Source organism: Macaca nemestrina, chromosome 19 (genome assembly GCF_043159975.1).
Source record: "Macaca nemestrina isolate mMacNem1 chromosome 19, mMacNem.hap1, whole genome shotgun sequence".
NCBI classification, from domain to species: Eukaryota; Metazoa; Chordata; class Mammalia; order Primates; family Cercopithecidae; genus Macaca; species Macaca nemestrina.
In genome coordinates this window covers 56,866,438-56,893,026 of record NC_092143.1, presented here as the reverse complement: position 1 = coordinate 56,893,026, position 26,589 = coordinate 56,866,438, and the positions used below count along the sequence as shown (strand labels likewise).

The 26,589-nt window shown below is 39.2% G+C and overlaps 1 protein-coding gene across 4 annotated transcripts in view; it reads left to right on the top strand.

The window, feature by feature from the left end:
* LOC105498746 (microtubule associated protein RP/EB family member 2) overlaps positions 1–26,589 on the top strand; it is a 162,450-nt gene that overhangs the window by 116,509 nt on the left and 19,352 nt on the right. For all 4 annotated transcript variants that reach the window (XM_011771060.3, XM_011771052.2, XM_011771071.2 and 1 more), the window contains 2 exons: positions 166–311; positions 4,680–4,893. In XM_011771060.3, coding sequence (XP_011769362.1) covers positions 166–311; positions 4,680–4,893 — 360 coding nt within the window. The remainder of the gene's footprint in view (positions 1–165; positions 312–4,679; positions 4,894–26,589) is intronic.

The window sequence follows — 26,589 nt, the reverse complement described above, 5'->3', positions numbered from 1 at the left end:
ACAAGGAAATATAAGCGCATTGGTAGGAAGGACACACACAGCCAGGAGGACTCTGCTCTGAGTGATGATGGCACCTGTAAGCACAATCCCCTTCCAACCTAGCAGTCCTCTACCACATCTGGGTACAGTGAGACTCACTCCGGTACTGTTCTTGTTTCTTCCCAGGAGCGGCCTATTGCCAGTTCATGGACATGCTCTTCCCTGGCTGCATTAGTTTGAAGAAAGTAAAATTTCAAGCAAAGCTGGAACATGAGTATATTCACAATTTTAAACTTCTGCAAGCATCATTTAAGCGAATGAACGTTGATAAGGTAGGAGACTTGTACCTCCATAAAATGTGTTGTTGTTTCTTAAAATTGTTTTTGTGCATAGATGCAAAAGTCCAGGAGCATACCGATGGGATATATCTTGATATCTCAACCGTAGGCGGGGGTCTGTACGTAGCATAAAGCATCACCCTAAGTTCTTGTATTTTTATGAGGTTTTCATTTCAGATTTTCTAAACTTGTAGCCAGGAAACTAAAAACTAACAGGGCTCACAAATGTTAAAGTGTTATTAGTTATATTTAGCATTGCAGATGAGAAACTTTTATGTTCGCCAGATGCCACTGTGGTTCTTTGTATTTTGTTCCTTCAGAGAAACATTGTGTCATGGCAGAAACAGCATGGGTTTGAATCCCGGCTTCATGACTTGAGCAAGTTATTTAAATTCTGAGTCTCAGTTTACCCATCTGTACAATGGGACTAAAAACCCCTTATTCATGGTTTTGAAGTTGACATGAGAGACAGTGTCCAGTATAGTGTGTGCGCTCAGATTCTCAATGTCCATAATTTGCCCTTTTTTCTCCCATGAATTATTATACTTTTGTCCTGGAGTGGTACAAATGGCCTGGAGTACTTTTTCTCTCAGTAAGGGATTATTGCTAAAACTCAGTCTCTTTCTGCATGTTTACTGCTATTTAAATACATACTCAAACGATGTTCCTTATTTAGGAGATATCTCTGAGCATGAATGAGCTTGGAAAGAAATGAATTTTGAATAAGGGGAAAGAGATAAACCAGCAGGGGAGAAATGGAAAACTGTTCTTTGCATAAACAGGGGTAATGAATAGGCTACGGAAATGAAAAATAAAATACCAGATTATAAAAGATAGAGATTAAAGGGAAGTTTGATAAACTATGTATTTTGTAAGCTAAGGCAATTAATATCTTCTTAATGACATTCTTATCAATATAGTAAGAAAATCCTGACTTCTCATTTTCTTGGAATTTTTATTTCAAAACATACATTCTCTTTAACATTGTAGCCCTTTGGATTATTTCCAACTTTATGTCCTTTGTCATGGTTAATTTCCAATTAGCTCTTTCCATACGTATTTAAAACTAGGGATGTATAGGTTCTCCTTACTTTTATAATACCTCTTGTGTCTTTTTTATTCATTTCTCTATACATGCTTCTAGATTAGAAAGAAAAGAAACACCTTTTCATATGTTTATTGATGGAACTTGTTATACCTCAAATTAGTGGGTTCCATATCGCTCTAGAAGTATGTACACACAGAATGGATGAGCAGTTGTTAAGAATGTTGAAGAAAAAAACTATTGCAGTGGAAGGAGACTGGCCATGACGGCCTTTGTTAGCCTCTCTAGCTTTAGTATGCAGTGATTTGATCCAAAAGTCCTGTGAGAAACAGCATTAAGTACCCTCATTCATGTGTGTCATAGCCTGATGGCATGATGGAAAGTTCTGTGCTTTTGCTTGCCACCTCGGATTTTGAACTTTTGCCCCTGAAGCTTACATGTTGATAGGGAATGCAAAATTAGGTCAACAGAAGTAAATGCCTTCTTTTCACAGCTAATATACCACCAGTGTCTAAAACTATTTTTAAATTTTCTTGTCTGGCAATAGACAAAATATAGTATTTGTTAGTTAAAAGCTTTTTATGCTCTAAAAAGTTGATTTCTAACAATCAATATCAGCATAAACAAAAATTTTAAACTCAGAAGACATAAAAGTGATTAAATAATACAATTAAAAGTCAGTTAAGGCTGAGAGCAGTGGCTCACACCTATAATCCCAACACTCTGGGAGGCCGAGGTGGGAGGATCACTTGAGGCCAGGAGTTCTAGACCAGCCTGGTCAACATTGCGAGACCCCATCTCTACGAATTTTTTTTTTAATTGCCAGGTGCAGTGGCACATACCTGTAGACTCAGCTACTCAGGAGGCTGAGGCAGGAGGATCTCTTGAACGTACGAGTTAGAGGCTGCAGTGAGGTATGATCGCACCACTGCACTCTAACCTGGGCAGCAGAGTGAGACTCTGTCTCTGAAATAAAAAAATAAACATTTTAAAGCAATTGAGTGCACATGTGGCAGGAATTCCTCCTTGTAAGCAGACTTCACTGAAGTTTGGGGGAAGTGAGAGAAGAGCAACATATCACCACCAAAGTCTAATTACCGGAAGAATGTTCATGAAAAATATGGTCTCTTCCAAAAGATTGCTTCTCTTTCTTTTGCTCTGTACTTGGTTTAGTTTCTATTTTAGCTACATAAAAAACATTTTTGCAAAATTTATTGCTAATTATTTAGTTTAATGCATGCTTCAGTTGCTTTTTTCTTCCCAGTTTTCATTGATATGTAAGGTCTTTCTACATTTTCTAAAGCTAATTATTTAGTTTAATGCATGCTTCAGTTGATTTTTTCTTCCAAGTTTTCGTTGATAGGTAAGGTCTTTCTAAGTTTTCTAATGTACATTTTAAGATGTCAATGATACATAGCTCCCATAGTGGCAAAGTCTTATTCAAAGTTTAATTTCTATAGCTTCCATTCATATTATCGCACAGCAAAGCTGTGAGCTGTGTGCTTGTCTGAATCACATGCTCACACACTCACACACACAATCTCACACTCTAGCTTTGTAACTGTCTCGTGATTCACATTCAGCTAGTATTCCCACCCAAAAATGTAAAAGGTAAGAATTCAGTGATAATATAATTCACTTAGCTAGATACCTTTCCATTTTCTTTAAAAAAAATAGCGAATTACACCAGTCAGAATGGCCATTACTAAAAAGTCAAAAAACAGATGCTGGTGAGGTTGTAGAGAAAAGGAAATGCTTATACACCATTGGTAGGAGTGTAAATTAGTTCATTGTGGAAAGCAATGTGGCGATTCCTCAAAGAGCTAAAAACAACTACCATTTGACCCAGCAATCCCATTGTTGGGTATATACCCAAAGGAATAGAAATTGTTCTACCATAAAGGCATATGCATGTGAGTGTTCACTGCAGCACTATTCACAATAACAAAGACGCGGAATCAACCTAAATGCCCATCACTGACAGATTGGATAAATAAAATGTGACACATATACACCATGGAATACTATGAAGACATAAAAAGTATCTGTTTTTATTGATTTAAATCTTATTCATCTGCACTCTCTAGTAACTATAATCTTTGTATGAGTTTATCTCAACACAACTGGGCTACATATTGCAAAGAAATTTAAAAAGTTTATCGGCCAGGCACAGTGGCTCACGCCTGTAATCCCAGCACTTTGGGAGGCCGAGGCGGGTGGATCACCTGAGGTCAGGGGTTCAAGTCCAGCCTGGCCAACATGTGACACCCCGTCTCTACTAATAAACAAAAATTAATCCCAGCTACTCGGGAGGCTGAAGCAGGAGAATTGCTTGAACCCAGGAGGTGGAGATTGCAGTGAGCTGAGATCGCACCATTGCAGTCCATCCTAGGCGACAAGAGTGAAACTCCATCTCAAAAATAAATAAAATAAAATAAAAAGATAAAAAGCTTATCAGTCTTGAAATAGCACAACATCCCAGGCTTCTGTTTTTCCGGAGAGATGCTTTGATGATAAATGTATTATGAGTGGGACCAGCCCCTCTTGACAACTGAGAATATTCCTTTTGTCTGGCTTGTTCAGAAGTACTAAATATTCCAAGAAAACCAACAGTGATGTTTTGGTTTAGTTCTTTTTTTTTAGTTTTTAATTTTTGTGTGTACATAGTAGGTGTATAGATTTATGGGGTACCTGAGGCATTTTGCATGCAATGTAAAAGAAGCACGTCATGGAGAATCGGTTATCCATTCCCTCAAGCATTTATCCTTTGAGTTACAAACAATCCAAGTACACTCTTTAAGTTATTTTAAAATGTACAATTAAGTTGTTATTGCCTATAGTCACCCTGCTGTGCTATCAAATAGGTTTTATTCATTCTTTCTAACTTTTTTGTACCCAATCACCATCCCCAACTCCCCCTTTCCAGCCACTGGTAACCATCCTACTCTCCATGCCTATGAATTCACTTGTTTTGATTTTTAGATCCCACAAATTAGCGAAAACATGTGATGTTTGTATTTCTGTGCCTGGCTTATTTCATTTAGCATAATGATCTCCAGTTCCATCCATGTTGTTGCAAATTACTGAGTCTCATTCTTTTTATGGCTGAATAGTACGCCATTGTGTATATGTACCACATTTTCTTTATCCATTCACCTGTTGATGGACACTTAGGTTGCTTCCAAATCTTAGCTATTATAAACAGTGCTGCCATAAACTTACAAGCGCACGTATCTTTTTGAGATACTGTTTTCCTTTCTTTTGGGTATATGCCCGAACATGAGATTTGTAACTCACATAGTGATTTTTTATTGCAGGTAATTCCAGTGGAGAAGCTAGTGAAAGGACGTTTCCAGGACAACCTGGATTTTATTCAATGGTTTAAGAAATTCTATGATGCTAACTACGATGGGAAGGAGTATGATCCTGTAGAGGCACGACAAGGGCAAGATGCAATTCCTCCGCCTGACCCTGGCGAACAGATCTTCAACCTGCCAAAAAAATCTCACCATGCAAACTCCCCCACAGCAGGTATTGTCACCATGAGATTGCAGGAGTTGCTTTTATCTTAGAGAATGGCTGAGACCCTTCTGTGCTTTACCATGTGTTTCTGATTGATTCTTCCCAGCCGTCAATATTTTAATGCCTTTGGATGGTTTCTACTGTTGTCTGTTTCACCACATTTATCTTCCTGTGACCCATTTGTCATTAGTCTAACCATCTTCATTTAAACTATTAAAAAGGCAGAGCTATTTGCATTATATCACTGAAGGTGGTAGTGAAAATAATACTCCCAGGATAGATTTCTTTTTCCTTTTAGTTTTTCAAGAAATTTCAAGTAGCCTGTTTAGATTTTGACTGAAGTATTTTTACTGCTTAATTGCTGACAGTACAGAGCAGAATATGAACTGAACTATGTTGTTAAATATAGATCATCATCTCTAACCCTTCATGAACTGTACATCCTATCTCCTCTGTAGGCAGTGGCAATTTTTATGTAGTAACATTCAGCAATACCCTATTTATCCAGCTTTGTCCAAAAGTGAAGTCGTTGAGGAAAAATACCTGGAACACTAAAACTTTAAAAACTTCTGTGGACAAAAAAAAAAAAAAAAACTTTCTAAAATATATTATAAACATCCTTGCCATAAATAGCAGGCTTTACCAAGCAGAATGTGTTCTTATAAAATTGGGTCATTATTATAAACACGAGTTGGGTACTGCACAATTAAACATTAAATCATCCAAAATCATGTTTCCATCTCAGTTGTGGAACCCAGTGTTCCAACTTGTTAAATCAGTAACCTTAATTTTGTAAATAAAACAGATTTCTTATTTATGCCCAAACTGCAATCAGAATGGAGTACAAATGGTTAACAGGACCACATAGGTGATAATAGCTTTGAAATCACAGTTTTGCTCACTGTTAAGCAGCATTTTTATCATCTTATTTCTGGATTTATGGCTGTATTCCAGCTGGACTGAAACCATTGGAAAACTGACATGACTTTTTGAAATGTTTTTAATATTTTAAAAATATTTTTAAGGATAACAGATGAATACTTATACTCACTAGTATGAATTAGATGAATTCTTCATCTGCATTAAAATAGTACTAACAACTCTGGAAGAGTTGTTAGGAGGCAAAATAGACTGGATGTTGGTAATGGCTGAATACTGGGATAAAAGAGAAGGAGATGTTAAACATGGCGTCTTACACAACTGGAAGGATTTGGAATTTTATTCAAGAAGTGCTGAAAGAGAACCAGATTTGGGAAGAAATCTTGAGTTTGTTTTGAACATACTAAGTTTGAGATTCATTTGTGACATCTAAGAGAAGATCAACATAGGCAATTTTTGTGTTGGGGGTGGTGCACATGTGTGTCTGGAGCTCAAAGGAGTTATAAGCTAAAGAGAAACATTTGCGATTCTTCCATATATTGATGTAATGGATGCTGGAAGCGAATACTGAGTGATAAAGGGTAGAGTGCCTTAAGAAACTTGGGCATTTACTGATTGAGTAGAAGAGGAAGGGCTTGCATAGGAAGCAGGGAAGGTGCCAGAAAGAATGAAGGAAACTAGGAAGTGATGTGTCAGGGAAGCAGAAGGTAGGGAGCATAATGGTGAACAATGTCAACATCTGTTGAGAAGTCAAGTTAAATGAGGCCTGAAAGAGTTTATTAGATTTCTCAATTTGAATGATTTCTCCATTCAGTAGAATGGTAGAGCCAGGAATGGCTTGAAGACAAAGTTGGAGGAAGGAAATTGAGACAGTGGAAAGATCTGACTTTGGAGCCATAATGGGTGAGCCTATATAGAATAAAGAAAACTAAACACAGATCTTTGGAAATATATACACTTAAGGGGGAGGAGGAAGAAGAGGAAGCTGCAAAAAAGATGAACATCAGGAAGAAAACCAGGAGAGCTCAGCATCAGAGAACAAAAACAGTAGGAAATTTGTAGACAGAGGGGTCAACAACAGTGCCAAGTATTAATTGTGGCGATATCAAATAGGATGAAGCCTGAAAAATAGGCCAAAGTCTGACTCCTAGGAGGTGATTAATAGTACCTCAGAGAATTGGTCCATTAAAATACTGAGGGCATAGGCCTAGATTGCAGCAATTTAACAAGGGCTTGTGGAATTGGAGACAGTAAGAGTATATTCAACCTTTAACAAATGTGTCAGGAAAAAAAATGGGGGAAAATAAACACATTTGGTTTGTGTAGGGAAAAGAGTGATACCAGCTTCAGGAAATAAGATTGGAAGGAAAATGGTATTCTTTTTCAACTGTTCTTGTTTGCTTTTAGGATAAGGCAATATAAACAGGTTTGTAAGATGGGAGACATGTCTGTGGAGAAGGAATCATTGAAAATAGGAAAAAGAGGGGAAACTGGAGTATGACGCTAAAGCCGAAGGGAAAAGATGAGATGTCAAGGGCATAGATAGAGGGTTAGAAAAGAAAAGAGAGGATATTTATTTTCTTGGAGCCAAAGTGATAGGAGAGGCTGTAAAAATTAAGCCACAAAGATTTTGGGAAGCAAACCTTGATGGCAGTTCAGATTGGCCTTCAAGTTTTGTCAGCAGTTTTCATCAGTCTAGGAGCTGGAGTGGAGGAAAGGGGGATGCTGTGCCCTCTCCAGAGTCTGGGATTCAGGAAGCATGTGGGGTGGGAGGAAATAAAGGTAAGAAAATCAAGGGTGTCTGATATTTCTCATCTTAATGTCATTCTCTACAGTTGTGAGTGATGAATAGCTTGGACTCAAAACTCAACTGCCATTTTTTCAAGTTTTCTGTGGTGAGATTGGACAGACCTCAGAATATTTTCTTCCACAATCATAACCTGTCCTTAATTTTTTACCCATTGGCACCAATACTCCTCCACACCCAGACAGCCTGTTACTGTGCTGCCTTGGCCTCATTTTCCAGAAATTCCCTCATCTGTCTTTCACAAAAGCCACAGAGAAACCTGTGCCATTTTGATAGAATGTCCATGAACCTGAAAGAGAAATATATATTTTCTAGAGCTTAACCTCTTGGGTGATAATGCTCAGGAAACCCATTAAAGTCAACAGATAATAAATTTTATTTTTAATGTTCTCGAAGGCAGTAATTTCCTGACACCATGTTCCTGATACCTTGGCCATGTTTACATTATTGGCATTAATCAGGGAGAAATGATATTAGAAGTCAAAACAGCCATTCCCTTTTTAATAAAATATGCTCTCGTTTTTGGGCATCGTGGGGTAGTAAGACTATACTGGGGATATATCACATATAGAGTGTTCTTATTAAAAGCCATGATAGGAGAAAGGCTCCTATAAATGCATTAAGACCTCATTTTTTCTAGAAGTCATATATCCAGTTTTTGGGAATACAGCCGAGATAATGTAAGCCAAAATGTCTTCTAAGAGTCAGAATAAGTGTTGTAAAATCTGGGCTGTAAAATGTGTGCACTTCAACCTTCATTCATTAGTTTCTGAGGTACTTACTCAGGGTGTGTTTGCTCTTTCTTAATTTAGACATAATTGTAATGAAGATGGGGATGTGGTTTCTTAGCACATAGCTCATTAGGGCAAGGAATATACAGGTATCAATAGAAAGTACAAACCTCAGTTAAAAAAAAAAAAAAACTTAGCAAAACCTTACTAAAGAGCCTAGTAGTATCCTGGGATCTGTATTACAAGATCAAATCGTTCCATTGCCTCTCAGTAGTCTTTAGTATATGTATGACACCAGCAGGCAGTGATCAATACTCTCATAGGTCCCTTACACTTCTTAGAATTGTCATAATTCTCTGAATATTGACCCTGATTTATTTCCCTCATGAACTCTATTTTTACATTATCCAAACTGGCGCCCCCGCTTCTGGTAGTCACTCAAAGCCATTCTCTTTATACACAGTCTGCTTTTGTTCATCTGAAATTTAGAGCAAATGAACGGTGATGGTCAGCAGTCTGGAAAATTCACGTATCTGTATCACATTTATCTCACAGTGTTGCCAGGTCACTAATATATAGCAGTAATTTTGTTCCCACCTCTAAGCCTTGGTCATTTCTTAATTATCTGCATTAGTGTACATAAGCAGTGGCGGGTATAATTGAAAACAGGTGATGGTCCTTAATTTTTTTTTATTTTGAGTTTGGAATACTTGATTTTTTTTTTTAGTGGATTTATCTCTCCCCCAAAATTTCCTCAGGCCAATATTAAAATTAGCTTGCATGTCCTAACTATTATATAGTAAGAGCAGTAAGTGGCAGCTCCCAAACATTTTGTATGACAGAGGGACCAGATTAGAGTGGAAAAAGTGATCCTGGAGTAGATTGTCACCATTATGATAATTAAGAAAGGACTTAGTCTACATTAGCAAGAAAAAAAAATGTGCTTTTACATCGTACAGACTACTTATATAAGCATGCAGCAGAGATTGCTATGTATAAAATAGATATATTCTAAATACTTAGTGCATCTTGTTTTTGTAGGAACATGCTAGATTTTTCAACCATTTTGATACAGAGAAAAGCTTTTCTTTATGATTCAGAGAAGCCTTAGAATAGTTTGGCTGTGGCTTCTCTGTGGGTGGTTGGGGACTTTACTGTAACAAGCTTACTGCATAAGCAGAGGCTGTCACCTAAGGGCAAATGGCTGCTTGGTAGGTTTTATTGTCTACATTCTGAGGAGTTGCATCTTGAATTGGTTTTAATATACCAACCAGGGACATGTATTAAAATACACATTTTCATAATGATAGATATGTAAGTACATGCATCATTGTGACTCATGATGTTTGTAAATTTATTGCTATGAGCCATATCTGCAACTCAAGATAACTGTTGGTGCGGATTGGTTTTTATGTGTGAACACTTACTAAACATAAAAGGAAATTCAAAGTTATGTAGTTACTATAGCAACGACAGCTTAGACACATTGCAGATTCACATACATTCATGTATTTAAATCAAACGCCCATATATAAATATAGTGTGATAGATTTAGAGTTGCTATGGAAATTGAGTTTGAGCTTTCTGCTTTCCTTAGGGACTTCAGTGTTTCAGCCTTAAAATCAGATTAATAGGAATGCTAGAAAAGTGGTTCCAAAAGGAAGCAACCTAAGTAGAATAGAATAAAGTATCTGAACAATCGTAATTAAATCCCTAAATGTAGATTTGAATAAATCCTAAAGTGTTTTTCAAGAACATTGTTGACTATTTGAATATTCTCACAATTACCCTTAATGTTGAGTTTTCTAAGGCTGTTTGTATGACTGTAAGATGTAATCATGTTTATTCATTTATTTATTTAGCAATGTATGAGCATTTGTTGAGCGCCTGTCATCTAAGTACTCATCACCTCTCACCTTCTTTTGGGAAATAAGAATTGCTTTACTTTGTTGGGGTTTTTGTTTGTTTGTTTTGCTTTTTAAGAGAGGCAGTAAAAATAGCGGTAAGAGGTGGTTTTTATCCTTGTCCTGATCTTGGCTTTATGGCCCAGAATATAGTCTTTTTTGGTCAATGACCACATGCACTTGAAAAGAATGTGTATTCTGCAGTAGTTGGTTTGATAGTGTTTTAGAAATATTAATTAGATCAAGGTGTTTGATAGTATTAGTCAGATCTCCTATGTGTGTTTTTTCCTTACCTAATAAGTTACACTGTCAGAGTAAACAGATCTGTGTTTTATGGATTTTTTTGTTGTCCTGTTCTAACATTTGCTGCAGTCTGTTGAATTTTCATGCATTGATCATGGAATTGTCCATTTTTCCCTTTAATTCTCTCCATTTTTGTTTCTTGTATTTTAGTACTCTATTACTAGATGTATACATATTTGTGAGTGTTAAGTCATCCTGTTAAATTGACCTTTTTTGTCTTTTTTTCTTCTAAAAAAATGGGATACATGTGCAGAATGTACAGGTTTGTTACATAGGTATATGTGTGCCATGATGGTTTGCTGCACCTATTGACCAGTCCTCTAAGTTCCCTTCCCTCACCCACAACACCCAAACAGGCTCCAGTGTGTGATATTCCCCTCCCTCTGTCCATGTGTTCTCATTGTTCAACTTCCACTTATGAGTGAGAACATGCAGTGGTTGGTTTTCTGTTCCTGTGTTAGTTTGCTGAGGAAGATGGCTTCCAGCTTCATCCACATCCCTGCAAAGGACATGATCTCATTCCTTTTTATGGCTGCGTAGTGTACCATGGTATATATGTACCACCTTTTTTTATCTAGTCTGTCATTGATGGACATTTGGGTTAGTTCCATGTCTTTGCTATTGTAAATAGTGCTGCAATAAACACACGTATGCATGTGTTTTTATAGTAGAATGATTTATATTCCTTTAGGTATATACTCAGTAATGGTATTGCTGGGTCCAATGGTATTTCTGGTTCTAGATCCTTCAGGAATCACCATAGTGTCCTCCACAATGGTTGAACTAATTTTCATTTCCACAAACAGTGTAAAAACATTCCTGTTTCTCCACAGCCTCGCCAGCATCTATTGTTTCCTGATTTTTTTTTTTTTTTTTTTTTTTTTTTTTGAGACAGAGTCTCGCTCTGTCGCCCAGGCTGGAGTGCAGTGGCGCGATCTCGGCTCACTGCAAGCTCCGCCTCCCGGGTTCACGCCATTCTCCTGCCTCAGCCTCCCGAGTAGCTGGGACTACAGGCGCCCACAACCGCGCCCGGCTAATTTTTTTTTTGTATTTTTAGTAGAGACGGGGTTTCACCGTGATCTCGATCTCCTGACCTTGTGATCCGCCCGCCTCGGCCTCCCAAAGTGCTGGGATTACAGGCATGAGCCACTGCGCCCGGCCTGTTTCCTGATTTTTTAATAATCACCATTCTGACTGGTGTGAGATGGCATCTCATTGTGGTTTTGATTTGCATTTCTCTAATGATAGTGATGTTGAGCTTTTTTTTTTTTTCATATGTTTGTTGGCTGCATAAATGTCTTATTTTGAGAAGTGTCTGTTCATATTCTTTGCCCACTTTTTGATGGTTTTTTTTTCTTGTAAATATGTTTAAGTTCCTTGTAAGTTCTGAATATGAGACCTTTGTCAGATGGGTAGATTGCAAAAATGTTCTCCCATTCTGTAGGTTGCCTGTTCACTCTGATGATAGATTCTTTTGCTCTGAAGAAGCTCTTTAGTTTAATTAGATCCCATTTGTCAATTTTGGCTTTTGTTGCAATTGCTTTTGGCATTTTTGTCATGTAGTCTTTGCCCATGCCTGTGTCCTGAATGGTATTGCCTAGGTTTTCTTTTAGGGTTTTTATGGTTTTGGGTTTTACATTTAAGTCTTTAATCCATCTTGAGTTAATTTTTGTATAAGGTGTAAGGAAGGGGTTCAGTTTCAGTTTTCTGCATATGGCTAGCCAGTTTTCCCAGTACCATTTACTGAATAGGAGATCCTTTCCCCATTTCCTGTTTTTGTCAGGTTTGTCAAAGATCAGATGATTGTAGTTGTGTGGTGTTATTTCTGAGGTCTGCTCCATTGGTCTATATGTCTGTTTTGTTACCAGTACCATGTTGTTTTGGTTACTGTAGCCTTGTAGTATAGTTTGAAGTCAGGTAGTGTGATGCCTCCAGCATTGTTCTTTTTGCTTAGAACTGTCTTGGCTATACAGGGTCTTCTTTGATTCCATATGAAATTTAAAATAGTTTTTTTTCTAATTCTGTGAAGAATGGCAGTGGTAGTTTGATAGAAATAGCTTTGAATCTATAAATTACTTTGAGCAGTATGGCCTTTTTATTGTGTGAAGTGTTCCTCTTTATCTTTGATAATATTCTGTGTCTTGAAATCTATTTTATCTGACATTAATCTAGCTACTCTAGCTTTTTTAAGCTTACTATTGCATGGCATAATCTTTCTCCATGATAATTTAAATTTCTACCTGTCTTTGTCTTTATATTTAAAGTGCGACAGCATGTAATCAGGTCTGCTTTTTTATTCATTCTGATAATCTCTACTTTTTAATTGGAGTGTCCAGTCCATTTACATTTCATATAATCATGTAATTATTGATTTGGTTGGATTTAGATCTACCACATTGTTTTCTGTTTGTCCCCTCTGTTTCTTGTTTTGTTGTTTCTCCCTTCCTGTCATCTTCTGGATTTTTAAAATATTTTTTAGGATTCTATTTTAATTTACTTACCATCTTTCAGACTACACCTCTTTGCACTTATTTTTTAGGTGTTGCTCTAAGGATTACATATATATTCTTGTTTTTTCACACTATCCTTAAAATTAATACTGTATACCTTTATGTAAAATGTGGAAACCTTGCAACCACCCCCCCATTGTTCTTTGTTATAGTTGTCATATGTATTACATTTATATACATTATGAACCTCACAAGATAATGTTACAACTTTTGCTTTAAACCTACACTATCTAATACACGTTGGCTTTTGAACACTTGAAATGTGCTTGTTCATCATTAAAATGTGCTGTGTGTATAAAATGCATGCTGAATTTAGAAGACTCAGTGTGAGAAACAGAATGTAAAACATCTAATAATTTTTGTATTGATTACATGTAGAAATTATATTTCATATATGTTGTATATATTTTGCATATGTTAAAATCATTGGAGTTTTTTTACCTTTTTGATGTGGCTACTAGAAAATTTATGTGGTTCACATATTTCTATTAGACAGTTATGCTTTAAACAGTCATATCTGTTGTAAAGAAATTATGGGAAAAGTTGTTTGTTTCATATTTTTACTATTTTCAATGTTCTTCATTTCTGAACACCCAAGTTCCCTACCCGCTTCGTTTCTCTTTAGCCTGAAGGCCTTTTGTTGGGATTTCTTATATTGCAGGTCCAGTGGCAAAAATTATTTTAGATTTTTCTTTTTCTGTAAATGTCTTTTTTTTAACCTTCATTCTTAAAGAATATTTTCACTTGATAAAGGATTCAAGCTGGGTTTTGTTTTTCCTTTTGTTTTATTTTTTGCCTGTAAGCACTTTAAAGATGTTATTCCACTGCATGTGGCCTCCAAAGATAAGAAGTGCATACTCATTCTACCCTGTATGCAATGCATAGTTTTTCTCTAAGTGCAGTCAAAATTTTCTCCTTATCTTTGGTTTTCAGTAGTGTGACTATGATGTGCCTAATTATGGTTCTCTTTGAATTTATCTTGTTTTGGAGTTCATTATGCTTCCTGAATCTGTGAGTTTATGTCTTTGGGAAGATTCCAAGCATTATTTTTTCAAATTTTTTTTCAGCTCCATTCTTTCTCCTATCCTTCTGGGACTTCATTTATCCATATGTTAGAGCTTTTGAAATTATACCACAAGTCCCTGAGGCACAGTTGATTTTCTTCCCAGTACTTATTTTCTCTCTTCTTTAGATTAGATGGTTTATGTTGATGTAAATTCAAGTTTACCCTCTCTTTCCTCTGTCATCTTCATTCTACTGTTGTAGAAGTCTTCATTTTTAAATTTCAGCTATTGTATTTTTCTGTTTACTTTTTTTTCTTTCTCTGCTGAGTTAGCCTATCTTTTCATTCATTAGGAGCCTATTTCCTTTACTTCACTAAGCAGGCTTATGGTAGCTGCTTTGAAAGTTTTTGTCTGCTAATTCCATTATTCTGGCCATCTCACAATTGACATCTGTTGATTTTATTTTTCTTTGAGAATATATCACATTTTCCTGGCCCTTTATATGTCAAATAATTTTGGGTTATGTCTTAGTTATTGTGAATTTTAATGCTCTGAAGACTGGATTTTGTTATATTGCTGCAAAGAAGGTTGATGTTTGTGAGTTAATAGGCACTTAAGTCAATTAGAGTCCAAGGGAAAAATACTCAGAAAGTTAACTCCCATTCAAGGGGATCTAACCTTAGCCTCAAGCCTGTGCCTTTATGTAAGACTTCCTTTTCCTTGTTACTGCAAAGATGCACTAAATCTTCATTTACCTTTTTGAGAAACTCCTTAATTTAACCACAAATGTTGGTCTTTCCCTAAAACCATTATTTACTCTAAGAAATTAACTCTAGGACAGTCTATGATGCCATTTGACTTCCCAGAGCCCTGTAGGGTGGGTACAGTTACCCTTCTTGTCCCTTGATGGTCTCGCCGTCAAGATGAGTCATGCCTGTTTATTCTTACAGTTTGCCAGTAGATGCCTGCTTGATACTGCTATTTTACAGTCCCCAGTCACTTACCCACATACTCTCCTACCCAAGTCCCTTACATATGTCTTTAAGGATCAAATATTAATTTTAGAAATCATGTAATAATACAAGGAAGAGATGCATTTTTCTTACTAGCCCCATAATTAGCAAGACTCCTCTTCAAATAGATGTTAGTACTTCTCATTATTATGCAGAACACTGTTTCTTCCTTTTCTTTTCTTCTTTTCTTTTTCTTTTTTCCTTTTTTTTTTTAAATTGAGTCTCACTCTTGTTGCCCAGACTGAAATGCAATAATGCAACCTCCGCCTCCCGCATTCAATCAGTGATTCTCCTGTCTCAGCCTCCTGAGTAGCTGGGATTATAGGCATGCACCACCACGCTCGGCTAATTTTGTATTTTTGGTAAAGACAGGATTTCTCCATGTTGGTCAGGCTGGTTTCAAACTCTCAACCTCAGGTGATCCACCCGCCTCGGCCTCCCAAAGTGCTGGGATTACAAGCGTGAGCCACCACGCCCGGCGGAACACTGTTTCTTTTACCCAACCCCTACCCCATATTTGCATTGCATCCTTTTGACCTGTTCATATTAAGAAACTATTCCATTGCTAAGCTGCATACCATTTAATGGCTACTCCCTTAGCTATATTAAGACTTGGAAAAAATAGAAATATTCTAATGGCTCAACTAATTAAATTCTTATAGAAGATCCCCTACTCCCTGGAAGAAGAGAGGTAGCAGTACTTTTGTTCTTCTGGTTACATATGTAAGATGTGTAAAAGACACTGCTAGACATTGAGATACTTTTCTCCTCAAAGAAGAACTGAAACTGCATTTCCCTACATTTTAGTCTGTTCAGGCTGCTGTAACAAAATGTCATAAACTAGGTAGCCTTGTATAAACAACCGAAATGTATTTCTCACAGTTCTGGGGACTGGGAAGTCCAAGACCAGGGCACCAGCAGATTCAGGGTCTGGTGAGAGCCCTGTCCACACACATGGTGCCTTCTGTTTCCTCAGATGGTTAAAGAGGCAAAGCCCCTTAGGCCTCTTTTATAAGGGCATCAATCTCCTAGAGATCATGATCCATTAGACCTCCCAAAGACCCCACCTTCTTAGTACTACTGTGTTGGGGATTAGGTTTCAATGTATAGATCTGAGGGGGACACAGACATTCAGACCATAGCACCTACCTCTTATGATGATGAAAACCACAGCATAAAATATGAGCAGTGCCCTGCCTTGCCAGTACACTGAATATTTCCAAGTTTAAAATATTGAGCAGAGAGAAGAGCAGAAAATTATGAAGAATTTTGGAGTTTCAAATGGGAATCTGCTGGCAGTGTCTGTAGAAAAGCCCAAGGGCTTCTTCCTAGGAAGAGCCGTACATTTTTCATTGCCATCCTAATTTCTTTGCTTACTGAGATAGAATTTTTGACAGATGATTTACTAATTCAATTTGCAATTTTTAATTATTTTGGCTTTCTGGGTCAAAGTATGTACATTTAAAAAAAACTAGAGTGTTCTAAAGTTTAGAGATCAAAACCTACAGAATGTGGTGGTACTATTACTATGCAACTCAAATCTGAATCTTAATATGAATAGAATTTTTCATGAAAGTTAAGGAAAATGAAAACATTTAAAATGTAGGAGAAGGCCAGGCATGGTGGCTCATGCCTGCAGTCACAGCTTTTTGGGAGGCCAAGGTGGGAGGATTGCTTGAGCTCAGGAGTTTGAGACCAGCCTGGGCAACATGGCAAAACCCCGTCTCTACAAATTACAAAAATTAGCCAGGCATAGTGGCACACACCTGTAGTCCCAGCTACTCAGGAGGCTAAGGTGGGAGGATCACTTGAGCCTGGGGCTCAAGGCTGCAGTGAGCCATGTTCATGCCACTACACTCCAACCTGGGCAACGAAGTGGAACTCTGTCTCAAAAAAATAAAATATAGAAGGAGTCATCAGTAATATTAGCAAATATTTATTGAGCACATATTAAGTGTCAGCTATTATCCTAAGAACTTAATATGTATTCAGCAATTCTAAAAGACAGATCATATTATTACCCTCCACTTCAAAGTTGAGGAAACTGAGGCATGGAGAGGTTTAGTAACTTGCCAGGGTCACACACTAGAAGGAGAGGACTTAAGATTTAAGGCCTGACTCTGTGATTCCAGAACCCATGCGCATTCATCATTATATTATATTGTGCCTCTCATATGTCATGGATGTGGTCTTGTTTTCTCCTCTTACCTCCTCCCCACACTATACTGAACCACAGTAAATTTCACAACCAAATTCAAATTACATGGTATATGGAGGATATAAAAAGCTCTGCAATGTTACTTAGGCTTGAGACGACAGAACACATGCTGTTCTATTGAGATGACATTTATTTTTTTATCGTGATTTTTCAAAAGTTCAAAAACATTTCCTTTCATCCTTCCAGTAAGTTCTAGGGTGAGAGAGAGTTACTATACTGTAGAGTTACTGTCTACATTTATAGATGCAGGAAATGTTAAAACCATTTGTTCCAGGCCTCCTATTAGCTCAAAAGCAGAAGTGTATATAAAGCCAAGAATATTGAGCCCTAGATTAGTAGAATTACTAATCTCTGTTTTCTTAATCCTTCAGGTCAATTAGCTCTCCATGTGAATGCTCTGGGTGATTTGAAAGTGAAGGATAGACACCATTGGCATGTATTTGGGCACGTAGAGTCTGTTCCTTCACACAGGGCTCTGCAGAGGAGGGCGAGGGTCTCCATTGTTGTCCTCCCTGCACTGGCAGACCATCCTAGCCCTTTTCAAAACAGCACTGGGTCATTAATCTTATATAGCTGTTCCTGATATGTGTTGAAATATTAATTCTATAACTAAACCCCATGTCCTCATCTGATGGATCATTCCTTTACTCTCCATAGGTATAATATCAGATTTTACTTCCAGCCTAACTGTAAACCTCGCCAGACCACACAAGACGGTGACTTAGCATTCATTCTTAGTTTCCACAAGCAGAATGTCGTAGATTGTCTGTGAACCTATTTTTTTTTTTTTTTTGAGACGGAGTCTCACTCTGTCGCCCAGGCTGGAGTGCAGTGGCCTGATCTCAGCTCACTGCAAGCTCCGCCTCCCGGGTTTACGCCATTCTTCTGCCTCAGCCTCCCAACTGGGACTACAGGCACCCGCCACCTCACCCGGCTAGTTTTTGTATTTTTTAGTGGAGACGGGGTTTCACCGTGTTAGCCAGGATGGTCTCGATCTCCTGACCTCGTGATCCGCCCATCTCGGCCTCCCAAAGTGCTGGGATTACAGGCTTGAGCCACCGGGCCCGGCCCCCTATTTTTCTTTATTATTGATACCTTTTTTGTTACTTAGTATATTGGGCAGGAATCGAAAACAGCTTTGACTTGTAGAATTTTCTAGAATCCCTTTGAATTGGGTGAACTACACTATAACTCAACTCTGTCTTGTTCAATCATTGTTCCCCCATTGCCTGGCCTGTAGAAGGTCCTCATGTAATTATTGAGTTGATGAGTTTAAGCTGAATCTTTGCAGCGTTCATCTGGATCAAGGAAGATGTCCTCAGTCAACACATGGCTGTGTTTGAAGTGCTCTCGAGTCATAGCCATTACCTGAGAAGCCTCTTACACTGTAACTTAGAAAGTATGCTGGTACACTATGCAGTAGCTCAGAAAATGTTTCCTTTTGAAATTTTATTTCAATAGTTTTTGGGGTACAGGTGGTTTTTGGTTATATGGATAAGTCCTTGTATGGAGATTTGAGTGCACCCATCACCTGAGCAGTATACACTGTACCCAATATGTAGTCTTTTCTCCCACACTCCCCGCCAACTTTCCCCACCCCCGAGTCCCCAGAGTCTATCATATCACTCTTATGCCTTTGCATCCTCATAGCTTAGCTCCCACTTAGAAGTGAGAACATGCACTATTTGATTTTTCATTCCTGAGTTATTTCACTTAGAATAATGGCCTCCAGCTCCATCCAAGTTGCTGCAAAAGATATTATTTCATTCCTTTTTATGACTGAGTAGTATTCTATGATGTATGTATACCACATTCTCTTTATCCACTCTGGTTGATGGGCACTTAGGTTGGTTCCATATCTTTGCTGTTGTGAATTGTGCTGCTGTAAACATGTGTGTGCATGTGTCTTTTTCATATAATTACTTCTAGAAAATGTTTCTTAGCAGTTCCTACTTCTTAGATTCCTTGCCCTTTTTGTGAATTTACCTGAATTCTCATTTTTTTTACTAATTGATCTAGTCTGTCAACAGATGTTTGATGATGCACTGTAAGAGATTCTGGAGATACACAGTGATTCTAACAAGACCCCTGTTTTCAAGGAGATTACATCCTAGTGGGAAAAGTTGACAATAAATAGGCAATAATAATAAAGGGAGGCGAGTTCCCTCAGCATATATAGGAAGAACACCTGGGCTAGTCTTAAACATCTTCTATAAGGGTTTCTGAAATAAGTGAAGTTCAAGCAAAACTTAATGAATAAGTAGATGTTAGCCAAATGGAGGTGTGTTGAAGAGCATTCCAGGCAGAAAGACGAGGATGCTGAAGTCAAAAGAATGTGCTCCATTCAGTAAAGTGCATGTTGTTCGGTGTGGATGTTGAGCTATGAGACTGCAGAGGGAAGCAGGGCTCTTCTTACTGCTAAAAAAATAAAATCACAAACTTAGCAGCTTAAAATAACACTTATGCATTATTTTATAGATTCTAAAGTCCAAGCAAATCTTAGCTGGGTTCTCTGTTTTAGGATCTCACCAGACTATAATCCAGGTATCCACTGGGGTGGTGGTCTCATCAAAGGCTCAACTGGGGAAAGATTTGTTTCCAAGCCCCCTCAAGTTGTTGACAGTTTTCTTGAGGCTGCAGGACCAAGGCTTCAGTTTCTTGCTGAAAGCACCCTCAGTTCCTAGAGGCCACTTGCACCTCCTTACCTTGTGGGCTTTTCCAACAAAGATGCTTACTTCATGGCAACTACTTCTTCAGGGGAATAGGGGAGGTCTCTCTGGCGTGTTTGCCAGCAAGATGGTCATGTAGTAACATAATGGTGAGAGTAACTCCCATTACCTTTGCCATGTTCTGTGGGTTAGAGTCAGGTCACGGGTCTTACATACACTCAAGGGGAGGCTGTTATACAAAAACATGAACACCAGGAGGTGGAGATTATTAGGGTAAGGAGATTACTGTAGGATTTGTTTGTCACACCGAGATTACACTTTATAGTAGGGAGTCATGGAAAAGTTTAAGCAGCGTGCTTTGTATTATAGAAAACACATTAGAGAGGGCACAGTTAGAATCTCGTAAACCAGCTAAGAGGCTTTGCCGCAAACCACATGGGAGAAGACAGTGGCCTTAATGAAGGCAGTAGCCATGTGGGTGATGGAGACCCTAAGATGATACAGTCAGCAAAATTGGATGATTAATGGGATCTGGGAAGTAAAGAAGAGGAGGAAATCAGGGATAAATGTTACACACATTTCTGACTTAGTAGTCGGTTGGTAGAAGCAGAGATACCTGGACCAGGAGCCTGGTGAGCATGGGGCTCACCTCGGAATTCTCCCTTCCCTGAGCTCCAGCCTGCCCTGTGGCCTCAGATCATGTCTGTCTTAGCAGGAGAGTCTGGATAAGATGGTGTTAATGGAGCACAGCAGGCTGGCCACCATCAGATAAACAACCACAAGCACTAGTCTTGCTAGTTGTCAGTCAGTAGGGGCTCTGGCTGGAGTCTAAAGGACATATTATAAACTTAGTACTTACGTTCCTCCAAAATAACCATCCTAGTGTATAAACTTTTTGGTAAATGAGTACTGCATACCAGGAGTGCAGTAGCACCCTCAATGTCATTGTTGTGGTAATGTCTGTGTGTCATCTGCCCAGTGGGCTGGCTCAGTGTGCTGGGCTCCGTCACCATCTTCCCCTGTTACTGCAGTGAACAGGCTGCATTATTTTATATATATCTAATATATATATTATATATATTATTATATATCTAAATTATTGTTGGGATGGGGTGAGTGAGCCTTACTATTTCTGTTGCTCTGAGAATGATCGAAGAATAATATTTTAAATGAAGATAGTGATTGGATTTGATACCTAATGTGTTTCAAAGGACACTTAATTTTTTTACCAAGATGTGAGGTGTGAAAAGTAGTTTTTTTTACCAATATGTGAGGTGTGAAAAGCCCTCCCCTTGGAATCAGTAGTTTATCGAAAGAAATAGATAGCATGTTGAAATAACTATTTAAAAGATAGAATTTTTAATACTTGAGCCATTGTAAGATGCAGAACACTTTCCTGCATTTTTCCCCCTATGAAAAATTCTCTGAAACCAGAGTGACTCAAGCAGAGCCTGGAAAATACTGGAGAATCACATGATGGCTAAAAATAAGCACATCATCTCTAGCAGGGACAGTAAGCAGGGCAGAAGTAACTCGGTATGTGAAGGCTCACACTCACTGGACATGCTCAGGAGAGTCAGGCCCTCTGTCCTTGGCAGGGGCAGGCTTTGAGACCACCGGTCAGCGAAGAGAGGTCCTCAGGAGCTGGTCATTCCGTGCTGCAGTACCCATGCCCTCGGCAGGCCCCCGACCTGCAGTGCACCTCACTCGTACGCTCTCCCAGGGGCAGAGCCATTTATTTGACACTGTAATGACCCCTAAACAGTGGATTGGGAGGGAAACAGGCTGACTCATAGCTCTTGTTACTGCCCATTTTCTCTTAAGCCCTCCCCTTGGAATCAATAGCACATGCCATTGATCACAGAATGTCTTTTTGTTGCTGTTAACATTGCAAAACGTGTATTTTGTGAAATTGCTGGACATTTGGTGACTGTTCTGTAGGATATAGGATAGGGTTTCCTAAACTATACCATTGCAGGTACTTTACCAAAAGCACAACGAATCTTGTCTTAGGCACTCGCTGCTCATACCCAGGGAAATTATTGCAGTAGCCCCCTAGCTGGCCTTTCTGCATCTCCCCTCAGCCTCCCTGGTCTGTTCTCAACACAGCAGGCAGAGTGAGCCATTTGAAAGCAAAGCTAGCTCATGTCACTCTGTTCAGCATCCTGCACTGGCTTCCCTTTTCCCCTGCGAGGTCCTTTTTGACCTGCCCTTCCAGTACATGTCTGACCTTCTGTCTACCTGCAGTATCCCATTCTCACCCTGCCCTACCCAGCTGACCTGGCTCCTGAGTGGGGAAGGCAGGGCCTTTGCACCCCCATTCAGCATTTCCTCTGCCTGGCCTGCTCTGCTCCTGGCTGTCCAGACAGCCACCTTCCTCTCCTGCCTCAGGTCTTGGCTCAGGTCTCACACTCACTGTGAGAGACCTTGAAGAAGGAAGGGTTACTCCTGCAGCTAGCATGTTCCCTGCAGGGATCCTGGAAGTTGTGACTATGGAGTTTGCTACAAGAGCTGTTGGCTTCTGTGAAGAATGAGACTTTTGAGCCACAGTGACCCCACACAGGAGGTTCTCGCCTCCTGTGTCTGTGCCAGACTGCTGCGGGACTCCCAGCAAGAGGGGCACCTGGCACTGCCCTGCTAGTGCTTGCTGTTCTGACCTCTGTTCTTCTGGGTGGCCTTGGTGTGAGTGTGGCCCGTGAAAGTACCATGGGTCTGAGTTGAAAAACTGAAACTGGAGGAAGAACCGTAGTGGATGCTTAGGCCTTCCATGAAATTCCTATTTAAAATTGCTACTCGCCCACCCCCAACCCAGCTCTCTCTACCCAACCCTGCTCTGATTTTCTCTTGTTCATAGCACTTATTTTCTAGTTTATTCTGTCACTTACTAATTTATGTTATTATTTATTGTCTAGTTCCCCTGTTAGAATGTTAATTTCACAAGGACAAGCATCTTTTGTGTTTCATTCATTGTTTGATCTCAACTGCCTGTTAGCTTTCTCAGGTGCGTAATAGGGTTATGGCTCAATAACAGTTTGCACAAGTGAACGAATTAGGATAATTTAGAAGAAGCACAGACGAAGATAGATAGGGAGTGCATGGAATGGACGGAATCTATGCCTTGGAGTCCATCGGTGGGTTATGGGTTAATCACATTTTTTGGTTCTAAAAGCAAATTTGTTGAAGCTGAGCATATTTACATGATGCAGTTGTGCCTCTTTATACAATAGTTGTTCACTGTGTAAAAACTGGGTTAATCAATTTTTGTAAAAATGTTCTTTAAATAAACATGAGCCTTATTTTCTTAGTATTTCAGCTGTTTTATTTTAGTAGTATCTAGAAATGGGAAACAAGTGTACTTTTGCATCATTAGTTGAATCAGGTCTCATTTGCTGAGTAATAATAGTAATGTAAGCTACCATTTATTGAGCACATACTATGTGCCAGACCCTTGTGTAATCATTTTCCAGGTATTAAGTCATGTACCCCTCCCAACTCTGGGAAGTTGGCACTGCTCTTCCTTTCTTAAATGTAAAGCAAGCAAGGTAGCCACAAAGCTACACCAGTCAGGAAGTGGTGGAGCTGGGACCCCTAGGAAGGCTCTCTGGCTGCTGAGCCCCCACTCTTGACCACTGCAGTCACTCCCTCCCTAGAGGCAGGTGAAGGATGTCCAATTCCTTACCAGGTCTTCATTCCCACGAGATTGGCGTGGCTCGTGCCTGCTGTGTGGAGCTGCCCCTAGCTGCTCAAGGAGGACTGCCCACTTTTAAGAGCCTCCACTGAAAAGGAAGAGCTGCAAACCTGACCACTGGCTGCATTGGTCAGAACAGAAGCTGTAAACTGCCAATTTCAGAATTAAAAAACCAACCCCCAAAGATCTCATGAATCAGGGCATCCCAGAACCCTGTTAAAGTTTCATTTGGCCTGAACTCTGTCCACTGAGGTGTTTTTTTGCCCTAAACTCAGAGCAAATTACAGAATCTACAAAGTGAAAGTATGGAGGCAGTTTTGAAGGAAAGACCAGGTCAATGTAACTTGAATTTGCAGTAATCAGAATTCTGTAGGGACTGGCAATCCTTTTGCAGTCTGAGGGCTCTGATGTCAGTTCAGTTTCCGAGGAAGTCCTCCTCCTGTGGAATTCACCCTCCTCATCAGTCTAGCCCACACCCTTTCTCCAGCAATGACATTACTTTTTTTTTTAACCAAGCTCATTATCTGTTAAAAAATATAATCTCCTTGTCAAAGTGCGGGGGATAATAAAGTAATATCAGATCCATCCACAGTGAATCAGTACAGATGCAGTGTATCTTCTGCCATAGTTATTCAGCTCTGGGTTTTTTTCATTTGAGTGAGAAGGGCTGGGGGGGTGGTTTGGGAGGGGAAAGGACTCTCAAAGTAGAGAAAAATTGGGAATGACCATAACCAGAAGAGTAGTGGCCGCCTGCATGTGTGTGTGCACACGCTCATGTTTTTCATGTCTCTGTGGTTCTTGTCAACAGTATTAATGTCATATTTTTAGCTCCTCTGTTTATGATTTTGGCAAAAGGAATAATATGGCAGATTATGTGAAAAGAATTTCTAAATTCCAGCAGAGTCTTGGCTATGAAGGATAAAGCCAAGTCCAGTGCTTTGATTTGCTTCATCCTTCTGAATCCATTGGGCCTCATATGCCCAACATGTTGCAGCATTTTCCATAAACATTAAGCAAGCTACTAGTTATTGACATTAGACACGGCAACGCCCAGGCTTCACTGAGGCAGTGAATCCGACCACTCCGAATTGTTTTACAACTATGGTTAAAATGTCTTAGAATCATATTTATACCCCCAAATCCTAAAGGCATTAATTAAGACACAACTGCTCAAAGACTAGCATTGTAAATCATGTCCAGTGAGCAAATTCAGAGAATTACAGGGACTTGGACAGAATTGATGCTTATTTTCCTCTGCTTCTAAGATTCCTTTTTGTTTTGAAAGGTAAAATTAGGGAGGTAGAAAAGCTTGAGGGCAAAATGGTTACTTGCAAATAGGGCCACCGCTCATTATGTTCTCAGGACATCATCCAATGCAGCTTGAAAAAAAAAATTGAAATATTTGAATCAGCTGCAAGAAAAAAAAAATCTATATCTGTATTATAGCCAAAGTAGGTGCACTCTCTAAAAGCTATTATGTAAATGTTTTCCACATAAGCATCCTTGAGCCAAGAGGCCTGGGAAAGGTACAGCAGTCAAATCACTGATGGAGTGGGGCATTCTGGGAAGCAAGAAGATAGCTTTTGAGGACTTCAGTATCTAAAACCAGGATTGGATGCTATCAGAGACATGTTGGGAGCGGTTTACGAGATTGGAATGCAGATGGTAGCTCACATAAAAGTCTTGTATCAGTGTTAAGTTTATGACATTGATAACTGTGCAGTTTTGTGAGAACATTCTTGTTATATTGCCCAGGTAAGGGGGAAGGAGTATCTGGCAGCCCCAGAAACTTTAGAGTGTGGTTGTTAGAAGACAGCGAGACCTAGACAGCAAATAAACAAAAACAAGTTCTTAACTCTAAAGAGTTGTGCTATATGTTAGGATATTGTCCATTATTTATTCTGAAAAGGAAAACATGAAATCATTGAATATAATGAGGACAAAAGGTTTCATTTTTATTTTTATACATTTAGTATTTCTTAATCATGTGACAGCTGCGAGGGGTAAATTACTTCCATTTCAAATTGCAGCTTGTGATGATTTAATGAGCCCACTTTACATTTATTTGAAAACGAGCTTTTAGTTTAACTGTTAATTATGGGGTTTTTGTTGTTGTTGTTGTTGTTTACCCAAACCTCGGAAGATAACTAAACTCTTTCCCATGCCTTTCCCGTTCTTTAATTTCTTCACATTTATTCATCTGAAGGTAAAAATGTAGTTAAGTAGGCCTGATTTCACATATCCTCATGCATCGTTTATTTTCCTCTGTTATCAGTTTTTCTCCAAACAGTAGAATTTCAAGATCCCTCTCATTTTAAATATCAAATACTAATTACTTAAGTGATCGATTTTTAAATGTTTAGAATTTTTTCCATTTCTTCCTTCACTCAGCCTGCACTGTGTCCCCGTTAGCAAGGCTTAAGGGTGGGGTAGAAGCGGTTCTTCCTTCCCACGTGTGTGTAGGTGGTGGAGCAGCAGAGGTTGCCAAGCCTGATTTTCATCGCCTGCACCTCTCTCATCTCAAAGGGATCCAGGAGGTGCACATGCTGTGTGCCAGTGGGAGAGCCCTGGGGCCCTAGGCCACCACCTGACCTTTGCCTGATTTGTGAACACAGATGCCATTTTAGGGCTGAAGCACATCTTGGCGAGTCCAAGCCACACAGGCAGGTTGAAGTTGGGCTCTGTTAACAGCAAGGGATAGTTCCTCAAGGGAAGAAAACAAAACAAAGCAAAACCTGTTTCCCCAAGTGACTGTGTGTGGCTAGAATGGGGAGAGCATCAGTAACTGCAGCAGCTGCACCCTCCCTCCCTGCCATGAGCTGTGCTGAGCGCCTCCCGCAGTCGGGGATTCTCCCTGCGTGTCTCCTCACTGCGCTCCTGGCCAGTGTCCTCTGCTTCTTCATAGTTGCTCCTGATCATGTGGCTTTGCCCTGGGGTTTGGCTTGCCACAACCCCTTCTACATCTTATCAAACATTTCA